The following is an 18,621-nucleotide window of genomic DNA, read 5'->3' as shown; positions in this document are numbered from 1 at the left end:
GGCTCGCGCGCATGGATCCACGGCGCGTGCGCGGCTCCGTGAGGGCGCTGGGGGGGCGCGGGCACGGCCGGGCACGGTCCCTAAAGTGGCGTTTGAAACACTCCCGAAACGGGGGAAAAGGCGCTTTTTTGGAAGTTAATTGCGAGTAAGCCCCGAGTTGTGCCGATCCTCGGCAAAAGGTCCGTGATCTCGCCTGTTCCTTGCTCATGCCGTGTCCCCCAGCCTGTATGTGCTGGAACAGAGCTCCCTGTGTTATCCCTGGTGATCCCTTATTTACTGCGCTGCAAAATGTAAACAGGGATTTGCTCTGGGCTTGATTTACTTCCTCAGGCCTTTTCCCGGCTCAGAGACCTGCAGCACTGGCCTTTTCCTTGTTTCCAGGCTGTGCCTGTCATTCCCACTGACAGCACAATATGCCTGGAGTGCTATGGAAGCTGGGCTGTTATCTCAGCTCCATTTATTCCTTGAGAACTGGACAGGCTTTTGAGAGTTCAAATCCTTTTGTAACCTAAGCCTTTTTTTTTTTTTTTTTTTTTTTTTTTTTTTTTTTTTAATGTATTTGGGGCTGTGTTACAATATTGTACAGCAAAGACCAGGAAAAGAATAAATACTCGGCATGCAAATCCTGGCACGGTGATGAGTGTCAGAATCTTGCTGCACCACCAGAGGTTGAAATGAAGAGATAAAAGCAAGAAGTTCAGAGCAAAGGCAAATTGTTTTCTTTAAACTCCTTCCAGTATCTGTAGTTATTGGCTGTTCAGACAGCACACAAAGGAGGATTTCCTCCGGAGATAATAAGCACAGTGACATAAATCATGGAGAGAGAACACAGGTTGGGTTTTTTTCCCTATTCATTTTCTAGCAAATTAACTCTGAATCAGTTTGCTAAAAATTTACCCATCTCAAGCTTTTTTTAACCCTTTCCCTAGTAACATGTGAGACTGAAATGAAAGGCTGCTTTTGCTTGGAGCAGCCTGGGGTGGTGGAAGGTGTCCCTGCCCATGGCAGGGGGTAGAACAGGAGTGATCTCTAAGGTCCCTGCCAACCCAAACGATTCTACAATTCCATGGATCCTTACAGCTGGCATTTCTATCTGTGCTGTTTTTAAAAAACCCTTCAGAGGAACAGCCAGATGCTCCGTGGTGCTTTGCAGACCCAGTGCTGCTGCCTGCCTGTCTTTTGGCCAGTCAGTCCAACCCATGGATGCAAAGGTTAGTGGTGATTTTCATACCCACCCAGCTTAGGTGCACCCAGAGTTCAACAAGGGCATGCAAAGCTTGCAGAGCTCAAATCCAGGAACACACAGCAGCCTCAGAGCAAGGGTGAATTCACCTTTGTGCCAGCAGGTTGTGGGGCTACATGAAAATAGTCTGTAAAGCATTTGGATATCCCAAGGTGCTGGAAATATGCAAGGTTATAAAAATAACTGCTGTTTGGGTTCAGCTGGTCAAGTTCCTTCTGTGACAGAGCAGTTCTCCCTATTGTTATCACTGTGTGTTTGACTCCAGGCATTACATAACTTATCTATATTTATTGCTAACCTGTGATCCTTCACTTACTGAGCAGGCTTTGATCAGTTCAGAGGAGACAATATTGATGTTGGTTTAAAAAACAAAACCTGAAAAAAAGGGAAACACACTGAGGATTTCTCGATTTTTCCAGAAGCTGGAAAGAAAGTTAAACTCTCTTTTCTTTGTGAGAAGGACAGTTTGCAAATGTGAGATGTTGGAGAAAGCAGCAGGAGGGAAAAAAGGAGAACCCTAAAAACATGGTTTGTGGTGAAATTGCCTGACAAGGCTTTGCTCAGCTCCCAGGGAGTAAGTGCTTGTCATGGAAAAATTATCAGCACAAAGGAACTCTCCCAGAGGAATGAAATGGGTTTGAGCACTGAACTGCCTCATCTCTGTGAAAACTGAACTGTACAAAATCACTGGTAGTTTTTGAAAAACCTTACCTTTTTTTGTGCAATGAATTAATCAATGAAATGCTGATTTTTTTTTTTTTTTCCTGAGCAAGTACTGTGGAAATCAGTATATACAAATTATTAGGCTGTTCTACCTTATGAGTACATCAGCTGTGCTTGTTCCTACAGGCAGTAATTAGCTGCCCTTTGGGGTTATTTTTTTTTCCAAAGTATTCCTGAAGAATGTGGCAAAGGCAAAAAAGGAAACTAGATGCAGGCTCCTTCATTTCTTTGAGCTGTCCAGTGCAGCTGTTAGGGAAGGATGTTGACCTTGGGAACCACCATCAGTGGAATGACAGGAGTGTCAGCTCCAGTGGAACATCTCCACAGCCTCTCAGGATGTTGTGTAGCTGTTCCCACCCTGCTCTTCCTACCAGCAGGAATTTAAATTATTTACTAGGAAAACAAACCCTTCTCTTTGAGCTGCACAAGATTCTCTTCCTATCTGTTCCCAGCATGGAGCTTCTCAAAACACCAGGACACTGTTCTGCTTTCATCCAGAAGGGTGAAATACATGCTCACATTTAGCAAATGAAGCACCTCTTTCACCTCAGTCAGTGATTAATTCTGAGAGGGGAACTGCAGACACTAAATTAACCTTTTTACCTGATTTAGTTTTACTAAATAAACAGCCCCATAATGTAATTTTCTGAAGCAGAGCTGCTATTTTCTGCCGTTTACTTTGCTATTTGGAACGTGCTCTGTTCCAGCTCTATTTCATTTAACTTGGTGACAGTAATACCTTCAGACTGTCCCTTTCACCCTGGGGATCCCACCACTAAATCCATCATTCTTCCTAAGAAACAGATAATTGGTTGCAAACGTGTGTCACAACGTGCAGGAGCACCAACAGTGACACTCCTCCTTAGCAGCATTCCCAGTTTTACCTTTTTAGTTTTGGCAGAGTGGTGTCATTGAACACTGGTTTTCTTCCCTTTTTCCCTTCCAAAACCTAAAAATTCCTGTGTTTTCTCAGCTTTTAAAAGGCAGTGCACCAATGGGTGTGAAAGGACTAAAGATTGTCCTCTAGAAAACAAGGGGGGAAATGGAATATTCCTTACTGGTGCAGGGGTAAGGTCAGCAGAGTCCACAAGACTTCCAGAATTCCAGCTGCCAGTTAGTTCAGGAGGAATAATCTGTCCACTAGACTGAAATTTTTCACATTTAGAGTTGGAAATCTCAGCTTTGGCAAAAGGCATACAAGAATTTAAGACAACCTGGGAAAGGAGAGAAAGGAGTATTTTGTTAGATAATTAAAGGACTTGTCATCTTTTATGGAAAATGGGATGCTAAATTGGAAAAGAAGTGTAAAATCATAAGTCCACAATATCCAGTCCTCGTAGCTAAATGCTTCCTAGCAAATAGTTTTACTCAGCAGGTTCCTAGTTCTACAGGCAGGAAGGTGGCTGCCTTTCTTTTTTTCTTTTTCTTGGTTTAACTTTTAATGACTACTTTAAATTCCATTTATGCACAATCCCTGTGATTTTGAAAACGCCTCCTGAAATTATGCACAACCACCTTTCTAAAAAAAAAAAAAAAACCAACAAACCTTTCCAACACTGCCTTAAGTACAACACTGCCTAGAATTATCCTGTCAATTAAATACAAGAACCCACTTAAAGTAAGTGACAAAAATATCCAGTGAATTAAATGCAGCTTCCAGTAACAAATGGTTATTAAAGGAGGCCTGTGAGCAAATTGCTGGTTCTTGTGGTCATGCTTGGACAGGCAGGAGGTTATTGAAACACACAGCTGCCTTTCAGATAATTTAACTTGCACTGAAGGCAAATTATTGCCATTTGATGTCATTCTCCTGGCTCCTGGAAGGTTCCTGGGGCTGCACCTCCAGCTCTTCCTCTTCTCATGCCAGAGCCATTTCCAAACCCTCCAAAAGGATATTTGATCACTTTAAAAAATAGATTGCACTGAACTCTTGCTGTTTGCTCCTGAGTGCTTTCTAGATGATTCCAGCTCTTTGTGTGGAGAGGCCTCCATGACAACACAGGCAGAGCCTCAGGTTCAGCACAGAGCCTGGAATTCTGGAATTCTGTGGTTCCCAACATGGGCTTGCTCACAGCCATGAAATAATAGGCAGGGGCCTGCCCTTGGTGTTGTTTCTGGAACAGAATCCTTTTGTGTCAGTGAAAATTATTAGTGAAGGCTTGGATTTTCCTGCAAGAATTGGGGTTTTAGCACTGCATGCAATTTAGTTTTTAGCTGTGCTTTACAAATTTTATGCCAGCTACTGGGAATAAGAACATTTTGCTAAGAAAGAAACTGTTTCCCAGTAGATTTTTGGACTTCTCTCTTTTAGTAAACTCGTCTTGGGAGTCTTGTCCCAGGGCTGTGGTGCTGGTATAGGGGTTCTTATATTAATAAGGCAGCTTTTATTTTCACTAAGCAAAGTATGTGCTATCAGTACAGGGCAGGTTTATTTAAATTAAAACAGAGATTCTGTCCTACACTTACTAAATTTCCTTTGATTTGTGTTTGGGTCTTGTCAGCTCAAAATACTTTCTGCTCTGAGTTTGCTGAGCAAAGGTGCTGGGTTTCTGTTTTCTGCCCCCTCCCTTCCTTATTCCAGGTGGTCTTTAGGAGATGCACTGTCACTGCTCCTCTCTGGGTTTGTCCTGTGAATCTCTTCCCTAACACCCATCTCCAGCTCATCTCTTATCAAGGATACCTTGCTCTCCTTTGGTGTCATAGGCAGCAAGTTATAAATCTGAAGAAATTCATTTATTTATGAATGCTGAAGTCGATTTCCAGGAGCCCCAGGTGAGAGGTGTGGAATTACACTCAGACAGGAGCTGGACCAGTAGGAGCATTGCTCCCATGGCTACTGGGGGATCAAATGCCACTTTCCTTCAGGGCTGCTCTCTGGGGAGCCAAGTTTAAACTCTGGCAGTTTTATCAATCATTTCATCTCCTAGACCTGTTCCCTCCCAAAGGGCCTGGTAGGGGAAGCCCATGCAAAGGTTTTGATAGCTTGTATCCCCAAGCCGCTGATCCCATTGCTCTGGGAGCAACAGGATCTGTAAAATTGTTTCTCAGCGTGTACACAGGAAGCCTTGATACGTGTTTTCTCAAATGTTTATTTTGTATAAAAATACCACTCTGTGGATTCAGCTTCCAGGTGTCAGCACTGTCCTCCATACCGGGGTAATGGGGCACTTGGATTAATTAGTGACTGTAAATTGTGAGCAGCTCTTTGGATAAATGGCTCAAGGGAGCTGTCGTTGCAATTGTTGTTCCCAGTGACCCCTGTTTTTGTTCCGTGGGTGTCCAGAATGGGCAGACAATGCCTGTGTCTGGAGTGTTAATTACCCTGTGTCCCTTAATCAGCGTGGTTTGTAATCCTATTGGTGTGGAAATCCACATGCCACAAGGCCCAATCAACACCTCTGCTCCATCCCCTGCCAGTCAATACACATGCAGAGCCATTCCTGGGGAATTGCTGCAAGCCTGGACATGTTTTGCCCGGGATATTGGAAGGTAGGTCAGCAAAGCTGGTTAAAATAATCCCTGTTTAATAGGATGTGCATCTTGGGGGTCCTGAAGAATGCCAGGAAGGAATTGCTGCTCTGTAAAGCACATCACAGAAGAGGTAAATTGTGTTTCCTCAGAATGCTGGAAACACTTCTCATTCTTTCCCTGCATTCACACTTCCCCAAATCCCAAATAAATGCCACGTTGAAAGAAAATTATTCCTTGCATAAGAGAAAAAAATAGAAAACAACAGATTTTGTTCACTGACCTCACCATGACTCCTCCTTTGCCCACAACACTCCATTGTTCTGCCAGGTCCAGACAGCACAGGGAGCAGACTCATTTTCCCTATTTTTAGTCCCAAAGCTCCAGTCCATCACTTAGATTTAGGATCCTTAGGGTTTGGTGTTTGGTTTTTTGGGGTTTTTTTGACCTTACTAAGCTGTTTTCAAGTGAGTTAATATTGAGGAACAAAGATAGAGCGGGGTCTGGGGAAATAAGCCCTACTCTGATAAGAAATTCCCCCTCCCCACGAGGCTACATGAGATAAAAAGGATAATTTTTCAGAATATTCTATTAGGTTTAAGTTAGTGAAGGGCAAGGCATGTATGTCTTCAGGCAGGTATCTGAATTAATACTTTTGGAGCTGTCATTCTCTTTGCTTACAAAATAAACTTTTTTGTCCTTTTAGGTAGACTGGAACATGTATTCCACTATGTGGTTTCCTATAGCAGCTGGAGGAGGAAGAACATCTCTACTCCATCTCTGTGATTGCACTTTGGAATGTGGGGAAGAAAAGAAGGAAGCAACCACTGAGGGGATTTGAATACCAGGGACTGGAGCTGGGAGACTCATCCCATCCCATAAACATTACCTGAATGCTGTCACTGCATGCAGCTGGTTGGAAGTCGGTTCCATTCTCAGCAATTGTTCAAACTGGAGCAGATCCATGTCTGAACCAGCTTTTATCCTCCCCAAAAATCAATCAGCATGCCAGTTCAGTCACTGTGGAATGGGAGGGATGCTCAGGTTGATCTGCTGGTACCTACAGGAACTCTGGCCCACATCAGGAACACCCTGGGGAAAAGCCAGGCGTGTTTACAGGAATCTCAGAGTCCTTGGCATGAAAATAAACTTGAGCACAGTGTTGGCCGTCATGGCTGGCATTGCAGACAGGGACTGTGCCTGGAAATAGAGCTTGGCAGAGCTCAGCACCAAGGACGGCTCGCTGGAGAAGGCGGATTTACTTTCCCAGCCTGTGACATTTCATAAACACGTTCTGTTTGTTGGAGCTGCAGAACCTCACCAGATCAAACCCAGCACTAATCTGCTGGAATCACCTCCCCAGACTTTTGTCTGCAGTGTGTACACATCCAATCGCCGCAGTTTGGGTTTGTCCTGGGACGCTTATCCCTTTGTGTTTGTCCATGAGCACATTGGAACAGCCCCACAAATCCTCCAGACGATGATTTATTTTGTTTTATCTGGTCCTGACACCTCCATTAAGCTTTGATGCGGCCTTTGACTTAGGGGGTTGATACCCCACCTCCTTCCTGACCCATTGGGCCTTGGATTCATTCTTGGAAGGGAAGCTTCATCCAAAACCACCGTGACACCAGGCTGCACAGAAATCTCTCAGTCTGAAGTAGGACACGGAGGGGTTTTAAATCCAGACGGGTGTTTGGAACCCTCAAGGAATAGCATGAGGAGAGTCCCACAGAGACAGTTTCACCCGCGGGGGCTGAGCATCCTCAGGAATCTCCAGTCAGGTCAGTGTTCATCTTTATCCTGTATGGGGACACGGGAGCGCTGTGGGACAGGCACTATGGGGACTCGGGAGCGCTGAGGGACTGAGGGTGCGGGAACACGGGAGCGCTGTGGGGACTCGGGAGCGCTGAGGGACTGAGGGTGCGGGAACACGGGAGCGCTGTGGGACAGGCACTATGGGGACTCGGGAGCGCTGAGGGACTGAGGGTGCGGGAACACGGGAGCGCTGTGGGACAGGCGCTGTGGGGACTCGGGAGCGCTGAGGGACTGAGGGCGTCCGCCGTCACCCCACCGCCATCGCCTCAGGGCGCGCGCGCGCGCGCTCGTCACGGTTGCCAGGGCCCGGAGCAGTGGGCGGGGCGGAGGCAGATCTTTCCTGGCCAATCAGAACAGGCCCGGCCTCGGTCGCTGGCCAATCGCCGCCGGTAAACAACACGCCCCTATTCGAGGCGGGGGGAGGGCGGGGCGAGAGGCGCCGCCGGCCAATCAGCGGCTGGGAAGCGCGGGCCAATCGGAGCGCGGGAGGGTTTGGGCGGTCTTTTCAAAACGGATGAGGCGCCGCTGGCGTCCCTTTAAAGGCGTGATGCGTCCCTTACTGTGTCCTTCCGCGCGGTCTCGCCGCCCCGGGGCCGCAGCGCGGTGCCGCCCCGCCCACCACTGAGTTGGAGCTCTGCTGTCCGACCGCGCCCTGTCCGGACCTCTGGGACCACTCGGGGTACCGGCGGGTGGCGCGGGTTGGGGTGGACTATTTGACTTCGGTGCGCCGCCTCACCGGCGGGGATCGCTCCGCGCGGGACAACAGAAGCCGTGGGCGGGGACGCGGCGCCGCCATCTTGGAGCGGGGCCGCGGCCGGGGCGGACGGGGAGTCGCTGGGGATGGTACCGTGACGGTGCCGTGACTCCCCGCGGGGGTCCAGGCCGCCCTGCCTGCATGCGGGCTCAGCGGCCGAGCCCACCCCCGTCCGCGCGGTGACGGGAGCCGGGCTCGCCTCCCCCTCCCCGAGCGGTGAGGGCCGCCGGGGTGGGCCCGGTGCCCCCTCACCCCCAGCCTGCGGGGCCCCTTTGTTTCCCTGCTGCGGAGGGGAAGGAGGCGAAGGAAAGGGAAGATGAGCAGCGAGGTGCTGTGGCTTTTCAAGCAGCTGAACCTCCATCTGGAGCTGGAGGGGCGGTTCCAGCCCCGCGAGAAGGGGCTCAGCCTCATCGAGGGCGCCGCCGAGGTGGGTGAGGGCGGCGGGGGCTCCTCGGGGCCGAAAGACAACTTCAGAGAAAAATCCGCAATTTTAACTGGAATTTTAGTGGAATTTTAAGTGCCTTAATTGCGGAAAGTTTATTCTTTTCTTTGTATGCGCCTCTTGCCTTTTGTTTTGATTCTGTCTCTGTAGATATTAACGGTGTACTATCCAAGTGCCGCGATCTGCAGGGCAAGCACAATATTCAGTTGTTTAGTATTTATTGTTTAAACTTAGAGGGAGCCCAGGAGCGAGAGGTTCTGTATTATTTCCGTCAGGGGAGGTGGGATGTCAGGCAGGCATCGGCGAGGTCTGGGGAAATAAACCCAGAACCGCTCAGTGCTGAGCTGCAAAATGTAAATAGACCATAAACATCTACCCGTTAGCGACCAAAGTTCTTTTCTGAGTACAGGACAGGTTTATTATGTGCCTTCGGGTACTTGTGAGCTCTTGGGAAGAGCCTTAATATTTAACAAAAAAAAAAAAAAATCCCTGAGATAAGTCTGCTTGTTTGTTGTGAAAGCAGAGCTGTTGCTTAATATTGACATGCAAGGCAGAGGGCTGAGTGGACATTTCGAAGGTCGGGAGTCAGTGTGTTTGTCTGCACTTGGTAACTTAAATAAGTCTTAAATGTGTCTTAAAATAAACCGGTGGAGAGAGGGAAATGTGTTTGTGCTGGCTGTTGCACCAGTGAGACTCAGGACCCGGCTGTAATTTCTGAACCGTGGGTGTGATTTGAGTCCTAAGTGTCTAAATTTATTTTCTTTTCAAGTGAAGTGAAATAAAGTATTTAAGGAAAAAATTGTTTCAGTTAGATCTAGATAAAATACGATTAAAGGAGTGAGGCACGGTGATTGCTGCTGCCAGGGAATAATTCTGACTTTGCCTCTCTTGCCATAGAATGAAAACACTCTGTGTCCAAGACAAAGGAATGCCAAGGTGGAAGATCTTTGGAGTCTGACCAACTTCTTTGGATTTACAACCGAAACGTTTGTTTTGGCTGTCAACATTCTGGACAGATTCTTGGCTCTTATGAAGGTATAAGCGTGGCTGTTGATTCATCCTGTGCATTCAGCAGCTGCTCTGAGATCTCCTTTGTGAACCTGGAGTTGAGTGCAGAAGTTGCATCAGTTCTGTGCTCTGGCTGCCCTCGAAGTGGCCCGAAACGCTGCGGTGGTAGAGGGGAGAGGAGCAGGAGCAGGGATGGGCTGCCCGGAGCAGGCTCAGCCTGGATCTGTGCGGGCTGTGGGCGAGCACTGCCGCCCGGAGGAGCAGGGAACTGCAGTTCCCACCGCGACTTGTGTGTGTAGTGACGGGCAGCTGTGGAACTCGGCTGGGGGAGGTGAGCAGCTCAGGGTGTTGATGGGGGCACCATGTACTCATGGCTCTCGCTGTGGTTTTTAGGTGAAACCGAAGCATTTGTCTTGCATTGGAGTTTGCTGCATCCAGCTGGCTGCCCGGGTGGTGGAGGAGGAATGCAACATCCCATCTGCTCACGAGATCATCCGGATCAGCCAATGTAAATGCACTGTGTCCGACCTGAAACGGATGGAAAAGATAATTTCAGAAAAGTTGCACTTTGAATTTAAAGCTACTACTGCCTTAACCTTCTTGCACTTGTACCATGCTATTGTACTCTGTCATACCTCAGAAAGGTGAGTTGGTGCTGTTTGCTGAGCTCTTCTCAGTTCCCTCTGAAATGATTGTATCCTCAGCCATAGAGGATGCAGCTCCTCAGATTTTGCTTCCTGGCAAGGCAGTGCTTGTTGATCCTGACCCTTCTTCTCTTGGATGTCCCACAGGAAAGAAGTATTGAATCTGGACAAGTTGGAAGCACAGCTAAAAGCTTGCAACTGCCGTCTAGTCTTCTCTAAAGCAAAAGTGAGTAGAAGCAGTTGTTTGTATTTTCTGAGTTGGTTTGTGATGCCTGGGGTGCTGAGTGCTGTTTTCTGCTCCTTTAGCCATCTGTCCTGGCCTTGTGCCTTCTCACTCTGGAAGTTCAGACGCTGAAATCTGTTGAGCTGTTGGAGATCCTTCTGCGTGTTCAAAAGCATTCAAAGGTGAGTATTTCCAGTGGGCTGCTTTTCCAGTTGTTTGCACTGACCCTGTTCATGATGGGTGTTGTTTCCTTTAGGGATCCCTTCAATGGGTCCTTACAGGTTCTGTTTGGCTGAAAGCAGCAGTTAAAAAACAAGCTTCAATGTATACAATCAGAGGAACTGCTGACCCGGTGTGTATACAATGCATGCTTTGACAGGCAGCTGATTGAATTTGTTCAGCTCTGGCTGTGTGTTCTGGAGAAACTTCCAGTCTGTTCTGACTGCTGGGCTGGTTATTCCTTTTGCCTGAATAATTGGACCTGAGGGAATGGCTGGAGCTGTGTCAGGAGAGGGTTAGGCTGGATATCAGGAGAAGGTTCTTCCCCCAGATGGAGATCGGGCTCCCCAGGGAATGGGTGCAGGGTGGAATTGGGACTGTCCTGTGCAGGGCCAGCAGTTGAACTCTATGATGATGCTTGGATGCTTGTGGGTCCCTTCCAGCTCAGGATATCCTGTGGACTAAAATAGGATTCATGGCCTCGAGCTGCTGTTGATGGCCTAGAAGCAGCTTGTCACTCTTCAGTCAGATTGAACAACCCCAGTTTCTTAAGGGTTGGAAGTAGTTCCTTCAAGTACAATATAATTCTCTTTTAAAATGGTGGCTTAAATTTTATTCTTCTGCTTTAAATTAGTTTTAAAAAGTTTGCTTCTATTTGAAAATGGAATTTTAAGAACATTTCATTCTATTTTTAAATAAAATAGCGTTTTGTTTCATTTTTCCTTTGGAAATTATAATGAAAATGGTAACAAGGACTGACAGGCAAACTGTCAACCTAACTCCACCTTGAACAGGGACTTTTCTGGAAGGTGTGTAGGAGTTGGTAGCTCACCTTCAAAAGTAACTTTGACAAAGGTATCACAGTTATGACTCAGTTCTGTCTTGACTGATGTTCTTTCCAGGTCTTTTCCAAGAAGATAAAATGGAGGGAGGACCTACCTTTAGAGTCTGTGTGTTACAGACTAACTAACTATAACTGGGTTTTTTTTGTTTGTTTGGGTTTTTTTTCCAGATCAGTGATAGTGACCTACTTTACTGGAGGGAACTGGTCTCCAAATGCCTGGCAGATTATTCTTCTCCTGAATGCTGCAAGCCTGATCACAAAAAGCTGGTTTGGATCGTGTCCAGGCGTACAGCCCAAAACCTACAGAACAGTTACTACAGTGTTCCTGAGCTGCCAACAATCCCAGAGGGTGGATGTTTCAATGGAAGTGAGAGGTTGGTAACACTTGGCTGCTTCCTTTTTTGGGAGTTCTCCTCTTCCTGTAGTGGTCATGGCAGCTCTGTAGAACTGTGGCTTAATCACTGCTATTTGGGGGGGGAAAATAGCTCTGAGAATATCTGGAATGTGTCTTCAGCACAGGGAATGAAGGGTGTTCAGAGGTACCTGAAAGGGTGAGGGGGGCACTGTTGGTTTTAAGGCAGGAAGGCTTGCAGAGGTTTTCAGTCTCCTGAAGGATTCATGTTTGGTGTCTGGAACACTGGCTTCTTGATTGGTAAGATGTTTGCATCAGGAAAACTGTGCCTTGTTAGGATTTCAGCTTTAGGAGCCTTGAGGAGCATTTAGATGTGGAATGTTGCTGCTAGGAGCAGAAATGCATGCAAGAAACCCCAGGATTGAGGAGTATTTTGCCACTTTGAAGGGGTTGTGCTTTGTTAAAATTGCCTTTCCCACTGTTCCTTCTAGTGAAGACTCCTGTGAAGACATGAGCAGCGGGGAAGAAAGCCTTAGCAGTTCTCCTCCAAGTGATCTGGAAGGCACCTTCTTCTTTGAACTCAAACCTAAACCCAAGTGGCAAACCCTCAGCTGTCGGTCTTAGCACTGAGTCTGGATTGTATTAGGTTGAAGTTTTGAATGCACCATAGTCTTTTGGCAATAATAAATGAGGTGGTCATCTGTAAACTGTATTAAGGCAAAAATTGCTGTGGTATATCAATGCTTTGAATGCCTGCCTTGGTCTTTTTTGTTGTTGTAATTTTAAGGAATTAAAAAAAAAAAAATCTTTCAGGTCCCCAGATCAGCAAAAAAAAAAAAAAAAAAAAAGTTGTTGTACAGTTCTGTTGTCAACAGCCATGAATGTAGTTCTGTACCTGGTGATCCAAAACCCTCAGCAGTTCAACACTTGAGTTGATTTCAGGATCTTGCCTGAGAAGCATGGAGCAAGAGTGAGCAGCTTTCCTGAGATTTAAACAGGAAGCTCTTGGTTCATGGGTGAAATTTTCTCCATGGGGTCAGTCAAGCAATGGAGAGGCCCAAGAGGAGCTGTGCAGTTGTTGTCCTGGGGTGTTCCCAGGATTCAATGTGACAGAATCCCAAGCTTGGCTTGATTTCAGTGCTGACCCTGCTTCAAGCAGGAGATTGGACTGCACTCCCTCTCGAGGGCACCTCCCCTCCTTATTATTCTGGGATTAGATCCAAGTGGCTGGGTGGGTTACATGGAGCAGTGTGTGTACAAAGTGCCAGCCTGGGATGATCTACTCTCCAATGGGCCAGACACTGAAACTGCTTTTCCTTTTCAGCAGGGTCTTGAGTTGTGTACTCCAAGTAGCAATTTTTGAAGCTTGGCTTTTATAAACTTCAGGGATCCCTTTTTCACACCAGGAGTATGTGTGGTAAGCAGGAGGTTTCTAGTCAATATAGTTTTCACTTTGAGATAGTATAATTGTGTGGCCAGGAGTAATTCCATGTTTTCTTTAGTACAGATGTTTTTACACTGAAATTCACATTGTGTACTTCAGTGTGTTTCAAATCTTAACATGTCAATCCATGCTATTAGCTTAGACTTCTTACCTTGGTAAACCTTGCTAAGTCTACATTCCTTTGAATATTTAACCCTTGTAGTTGTTTTTCAGTATATTCATGTTATTGATTGAGTCATAATCAGACTTGTTTGCATGCTGATGATGTAAAACAGTTAGTGCAGGAGAAGTTGAACTTACACAGTAAAATATCAGGTAAATGTGATGGTGAAGTAGTTAAAGTAATGTTTTTTCTTCTGAACTTTGTTATCAAAGCACAAATTCCAGTCTAATTGTGTTTCTCCCTGGTGAGGACATGGCTAAAGCAGACTAAAGTAGCTTGGAGTATAACAGTGTGAGGTGTGGTGGTGCCAAAGTAGAAATGAAGGAGCAAACAAGCTAAAAGCTGTTTGGTAGGTGCAAGTGTTGCTTTGGAAAGGTAAGAGTGATGCTGTAAGTCCATAACTGTTATGTGGTTTCAGTTTTCTAAAAACACACAGAAGTTTACAAGGAGTGTATATGAAAATGTAAATTTAAAAAAAAAAATGTACAGAAAAAAATTTAAAACAAAAAAACGAGCAGAAAATACTGTATTTTTTTACATTGTATGTAACTTTTTGTAGGTCTGTGGCATGTAGATAGTAATTTATTGTGTACTCTGTATGATACAAATACTGTACCTCTGAAGACTTCTTGCTGCAAGTCTCTGCTCACTTCAGGAGTGCTTGGGTAAGGAACCTACTGAGTCTTGTTTCAGTTGAGAACAAAAATAAACCAAGTGCTGTATTTGTTACCTGCTGTGAGTGGCAGTCTCCTTGAAGCTTTTGGCTTCCTTTTTTTTTTATGCTGTGCAGGGTGTGTGATCCCACAGCTGTGTTGCAGCTTTCCCTGAAGTTGTGGCAAGGAAAAGGGGAGACTTCACAGTGCTGGATGTGGGAATCTCACCTCAGCTTTGCTCCTGCCTGTGTGAGCTATCCTGTGCTTTCCATGAGCATTGTGCTTAGAGCTCCTGCTGGGGGTTAAGGGTCATTCCAGCTGGATTTTTCAGGGTTCTGCAGGAATTGTCCTTGCTGCTGTCTCAGGAAGTGTCTGCACCTTGTCTGTCCAGAACTCCTGCAGGAACTCATCAAAGGCACTTGAGCTCATGCCCTGCATGCAGATCCCTTCTGGCTGGTAACTCACAGGGGCTGGGGCAGCTGCCAGTGCTTGGGACACAAAACACTCCTTCCTTCAGCTGCCACTTGCAAGGTGCCTGCTGAGCACAGATCCCTCCTGCCTCAGGAGGCAGCTGGAGCTGGGGGCAAGGTGGGGAGCCACAGGCTGTGTCCTGAGCTTGCACAGCTTGGGAGGCTAATGAAGCTTGAGGTGCCACTCAGCCCCTTTCAAGTTGGCTCCACAGAAATAAATCAGCTTGCAGGGTTCACTTCTGTGGTTGGAATGTTGTGGGCTCAACCTTGATTTTGCCAGGTCAGGCAGCTGTGGATCCCCCTGAGGAGGTTTGCCTGGCTTCCCCTGAAGAGTGGGGATTTTGGTGGTTGGCCTGTTTGTAATAGCAGAGGTGTGCATGGCTTTTAAAAGCTGTTTGGGGCTGTCTGTACCACCTGGTGGAACCTGGGAGGCTTGTGGTCACAGGAGTTGAAATGCTGCTCATTTTCATAACTGCTCTGTCAGTAAGACTGGTTTGGGTGGGGGCTGAGGGGGCTGAAGGCTGTTTCTGTGGGGAGGCCATCCCCTGAAACCACTCCCAGCTGTGTCCAGTTTCTGGGATGTTACTTCCTGTGCTGCTAGACCTGTTGGAAGCATAGTGCTCCAAGTTCACTCAGGTTTCTGAGAGCATCTTGAGATGTCATCCTCCTGCTCTCCTGTGGCTGGACTGGGCCACAAGGGATCTGTGGTGGAAGCACTTCTCTTCCTGGTGAGTTGTCATTCTGTAATTAAATAATTATTACAATGGCCTTTTAAACAGGAAACTTGACTTCCCCACCACTTGATGACTTATGGCAAGGGACACACAGCAATAAAGGGTTCAGAATAAATCAGTGTGTTCAGTCCCTGGTCTTTAAGAGCTTTATTTTTCTGATGGAATAAGAAGTATATCTAAGTGCACTTAGAGCAGCATACACCAAAAGAGAGAGTAGAACTGAATAATCTCAGCTATCTCTTAGCTGGGACTAACAGGTGAATGAGTTATTCTTGTCATCCCACTTGGCTGTCAGGGCTTTGAAGCTCAGCAAAATAGGAATCAGTAAATACTTGGCACATCTATAGTATTATTTATCTTAAAATACATGTTGCAGCTGTGGGGTGTCACATGGCTGTGCTTTGTGGTGCAAGACTGTGGCTGGTGTAGTACATCTCCAGAAAGCAGAAAGTTGCCATAACAACTGAATGAAATCAATTAGAGTAATAAGCAATTAAAATCTCATCCTTAGTGTTGCATAAACATAATATTTTGCTCATGAATTATTAGTGATCTTGCCTCTAGACCTGTACGTTCTGGTTCTGATTTGCAATCTCAACCATTTTTGAATTAATGGAGTGTTTAATTTCTCCTTCAAAGAGTGTTGGTGGGGTTTTTTTTACCATGGCAAGTAGGTTCTTCATCAGAGATGTGAACACTGTTAAACTTTTAAATGGAGGAAACATTTTTGATGGGATTTCCAGAGTGCTCAGCACTGGCTTTGTTTCCACCCAGTCCAGTCAAGAAGAGTGGTCTGTGGTCTAGGGAAACTTAGTCCTGGGCCTAGGAAGGCAAAGGCAGCTCTTTCCTCTGTTGCACAGTTCGTCCTTGACCCTCTGTATTCCTGAGCCTCTGTTCCTTTGTTCCCCTGGCAGAACAAAGCCAGGAATTGCTCCTTGCTGTAGTGCTCCATTGTCAAGGATCACTCAGCTCAAACCAGGGAATGGCAGCACTCTTGTGGAAAGGTGGGATATGTGAGGGCCTGTGGGGAAGCAGGGTTTGCAAGGACCTGTGGACTTGTTCTGCAAGGATTTTGTGTGGCTGGGGGTCAAATGTTTGAAAGGTCAGAGTGTAGTTTATAATCCAGAGTCTCCAAGGAATTTTGGAAAACCTGTCTGCAGTCCAAATAGCGGTCTTGTCGTGTACAGTGGCTGAGTCAGGGATTTGGGAAGCCTTTGGCATCCAGAGCTCAATGATTAACTCTGCTAGGGAGCAGAAGCACTGGAGGTGATCCCTGCCTTGCTCCTGGCAGGTTGACAGAAGCCAAGGCCACTGGTCTGAGGGCTTGTGCCACAGATGATCTGAAGCTGGGTGTGGTGTCTGTGCCAGCTCTTTGCCCAGGATATTGGCACAGTGCATCCACAGGTTATCTGTCTGGTGCCTTGTGCTTCCCTCAGCTTTTATGGTTCTGTTCAAGGTAATCCTGCCACCTTTATCCTGTCTGGAAGTTGGGAAAAGGCCATGCTCAGTGCTGTAAATGCAGCATGAGCTGTATGTTAGTTGAGAAACAGAACAGGGCTCCCTTGAAGGAATTTGGGTTTATCCTGGTCTCAGGATGTGCACTTGGACTGGTAACCTCCACAGCCTCCAGCTGCCACTGGAATAGCTGGTGGAGCATTCTTACAAACCAAGGTTGGGGATTCACTTCTTGCACTGTCTGATCCACTTTTAGTTTTCAGGGTGTTTTCTTTAACACCAAGCAGGTGATGATGTGTTCTGCTCTCATCCATGGGCAGGGACACTGTGGCTCCTAGTGCCTGTGAAAACACACAGATTTCTGCTCCAGTGGGCAAAATCTGTGAGGAAGGCACAGTCATGCAATGTTTTGAGTGCTTTTCCATAGTTAGCTCAGTGCTGGACAGCTGTTGCAGCTGTAACTAGTGTGTAATTCTCAATATAAAAGATTGAGATGCTTTGGATTTCTATGGGAAGCAGCTGAAGGCTTGCTTGACTGTCAAAGTCCTATTTAGGTTGCACTGATGTACATTTTAGTGGTGTTCTAATGGAAATTTGCAGTACTGCCACACTTGTTGGGGAGAGACTGTGCAGTGGAGAATTCACTGACTGTCCTACTCTGTGTAATGGGCTTTGCCCTCAGTTGCCATGGAAGCCTTGCCTTTGGTGTGCCCTTGGGATTCATCCCTGAACAAAAGGCCCACCTGGAGTCACAGGGCTGCACTCTTCCTAAGTAGCTTTGTGTCCTCAGAGGGTGAAAGCCCTGCTGGCTCTGCTCATAAATCATTCTTTGCTTCACCAGGGTGTAAGCTGTTATGTTCCTCTTCCTTCAGATCCTGGCAGGCCCATCTTTCAGAGGCTGCAGCGTGTGGGGCATTTCAATCTGTGCTGGCCATCACTCACTATTGCTGCTCTGGGAGCAGTTTATATCTTTTGGCATCATCTCTCAAGCTGGCAGCAGGGAACAATTTATTTTAATAAGCAATAGTAGGTGACAGTGCTCTGTTATCCCCCAACTGATGCCCTGTGTGCCTTGTTACATAAAAGGCTAATAAAATGCTTTGTGAAATGTCTTGTTTCTCCTCAGAGGTGTTGGGTGCTCAGCCCTGGAGATCAAAGTCCTTTGTCAAGTGGCTGATGTCAGCACACACTTTTGTGTCCTTCCTCTTGTCCCTGTCTCAAACCCAGCCTGGAGAGGGCTGTGTTTGGAGAAGTGTTTGTGGAAATGTACCCTGCTCAGTAAAGCTGCTTTGCCACCAGCTTGGGCCCTGTCATTTGTCAGGCTCACTTTGTGCTGTCACCTTGGCTATGGGCAGGGAAAGGGCTGGATTAGTCCTGTTGTTGTGCCACTCAGGGATACCAGGAATCACTGTTTCTGGAAAAGCTACACAGGTGAGCTTTTGCCACAGATCTTTCAACACATTCACAATAAATCTTTAGTCTGGACCACATCCAGCTGCCAGTTCACCTCGTGGGATCCTGGAAGCACCTCATCCAGGCTGGCAGTCACCTCCACCAGTAACCCAGACTGGGTCCAATTTACAACTTGCTGTTAGAGCAGGGGTTGCTCCTCAACAGGTGTGGAATTCCTTGAAAAGTCCTGATCAAGTTGCCAGCAGAGGGGATTTAGGGAGGCTCTTTGGACTGCCAGACAGGAGCAGCATTTTGCATCCTGTGTGCAGAGAGGGTGATTTTTCCAGTCACTGCAAACCTCCATCTAGCTCTACTTTTTGAAGAGATCTATGAGCTCCAAAATTCACATCTTGTACATTTTAGGGTTATCCCAAAGGGAAGGCTTTGGTTATAAAATACCTAAACAACATCTGGGTTTTTGCAAATGTTAGCTTGAGCAAGTTCTTCTCTTTTGTAACAGCTTTTTGGAAACAAGTGAGCAAAGTTGTCCTGCCTTCCTGTGGGCTAATTGA

General features: G+C 46.6%; 1 protein-coding gene across 1 annotated transcript; it reads left to right on the top strand.

Moving 5' to 3' along the window:
• The first annotated feature begins 8,031 nt into the window (after positions 1-8,031).
• Positions 8,032-14,074, top strand: CCNG2 (cyclin G2). Its single transcript, XM_079306010.1, has 7 exons — positions 8,032-8,433; positions 9,346-9,483; positions 9,850-10,100; positions 10,248-10,326; positions 10,407-10,505; positions 11,555-11,760; positions 12,230-14,074. Exons 1-7 carry the CDS (start codon positions 8,323-8,325, stop codon positions 12,360-12,362), a joined length of 1,017 nt encoding a protein of 338 aa, XP_079162136.1. The 5' UTR covers positions 8,032-8,322; the 3' UTR covers positions 12,363-14,074.
• The last annotated feature ends 4,547 nt before the right edge of the window (positions 14,075-18,621 follow it).

This window comes from Erithacus rubecula (assembly GCF_903797595.1).
Source record: "Erithacus rubecula genome assembly, chromosome: 5".
Classification (NCBI taxonomy): Eukaryota; Metazoa; Chordata; class Aves; order Passeriformes; family Muscicapidae; genus Erithacus; species Erithacus rubecula.
The sequence above is the reverse complement of the archived record's forward strand: the minus strand, read 5'-3'. Positions and strand labels throughout refer to the sequence as shown.

What these genes read in the sequence shown, in the direction of transcription:
- CCNG2 (XM_079306010.1), top strand. Translation starts at nt 8,323, where the DNA reads ATGAGCAGCGAGGTGCTGTGGCTTTTCAAGCAGCTGAACCTCCATCTG. An exon ending in GATTCTTGGCTCTTATGAAG is followed by an intron (nt 9,484 to 9,849) that starts GTATAAGCGTGG and finishes TGTGGTTTTTAG; the next exon opens with GTGAAACCGAAGCATTTGTC. An exon ending in TGTTTCAATGGAAGTGAGAG is followed by an intron (nt 11,761 to 12,229) that starts GTTGGTAACACT and finishes TGTTCCTTCTAG; the next exon opens with TGAAGACTCCTGTGAAGACA.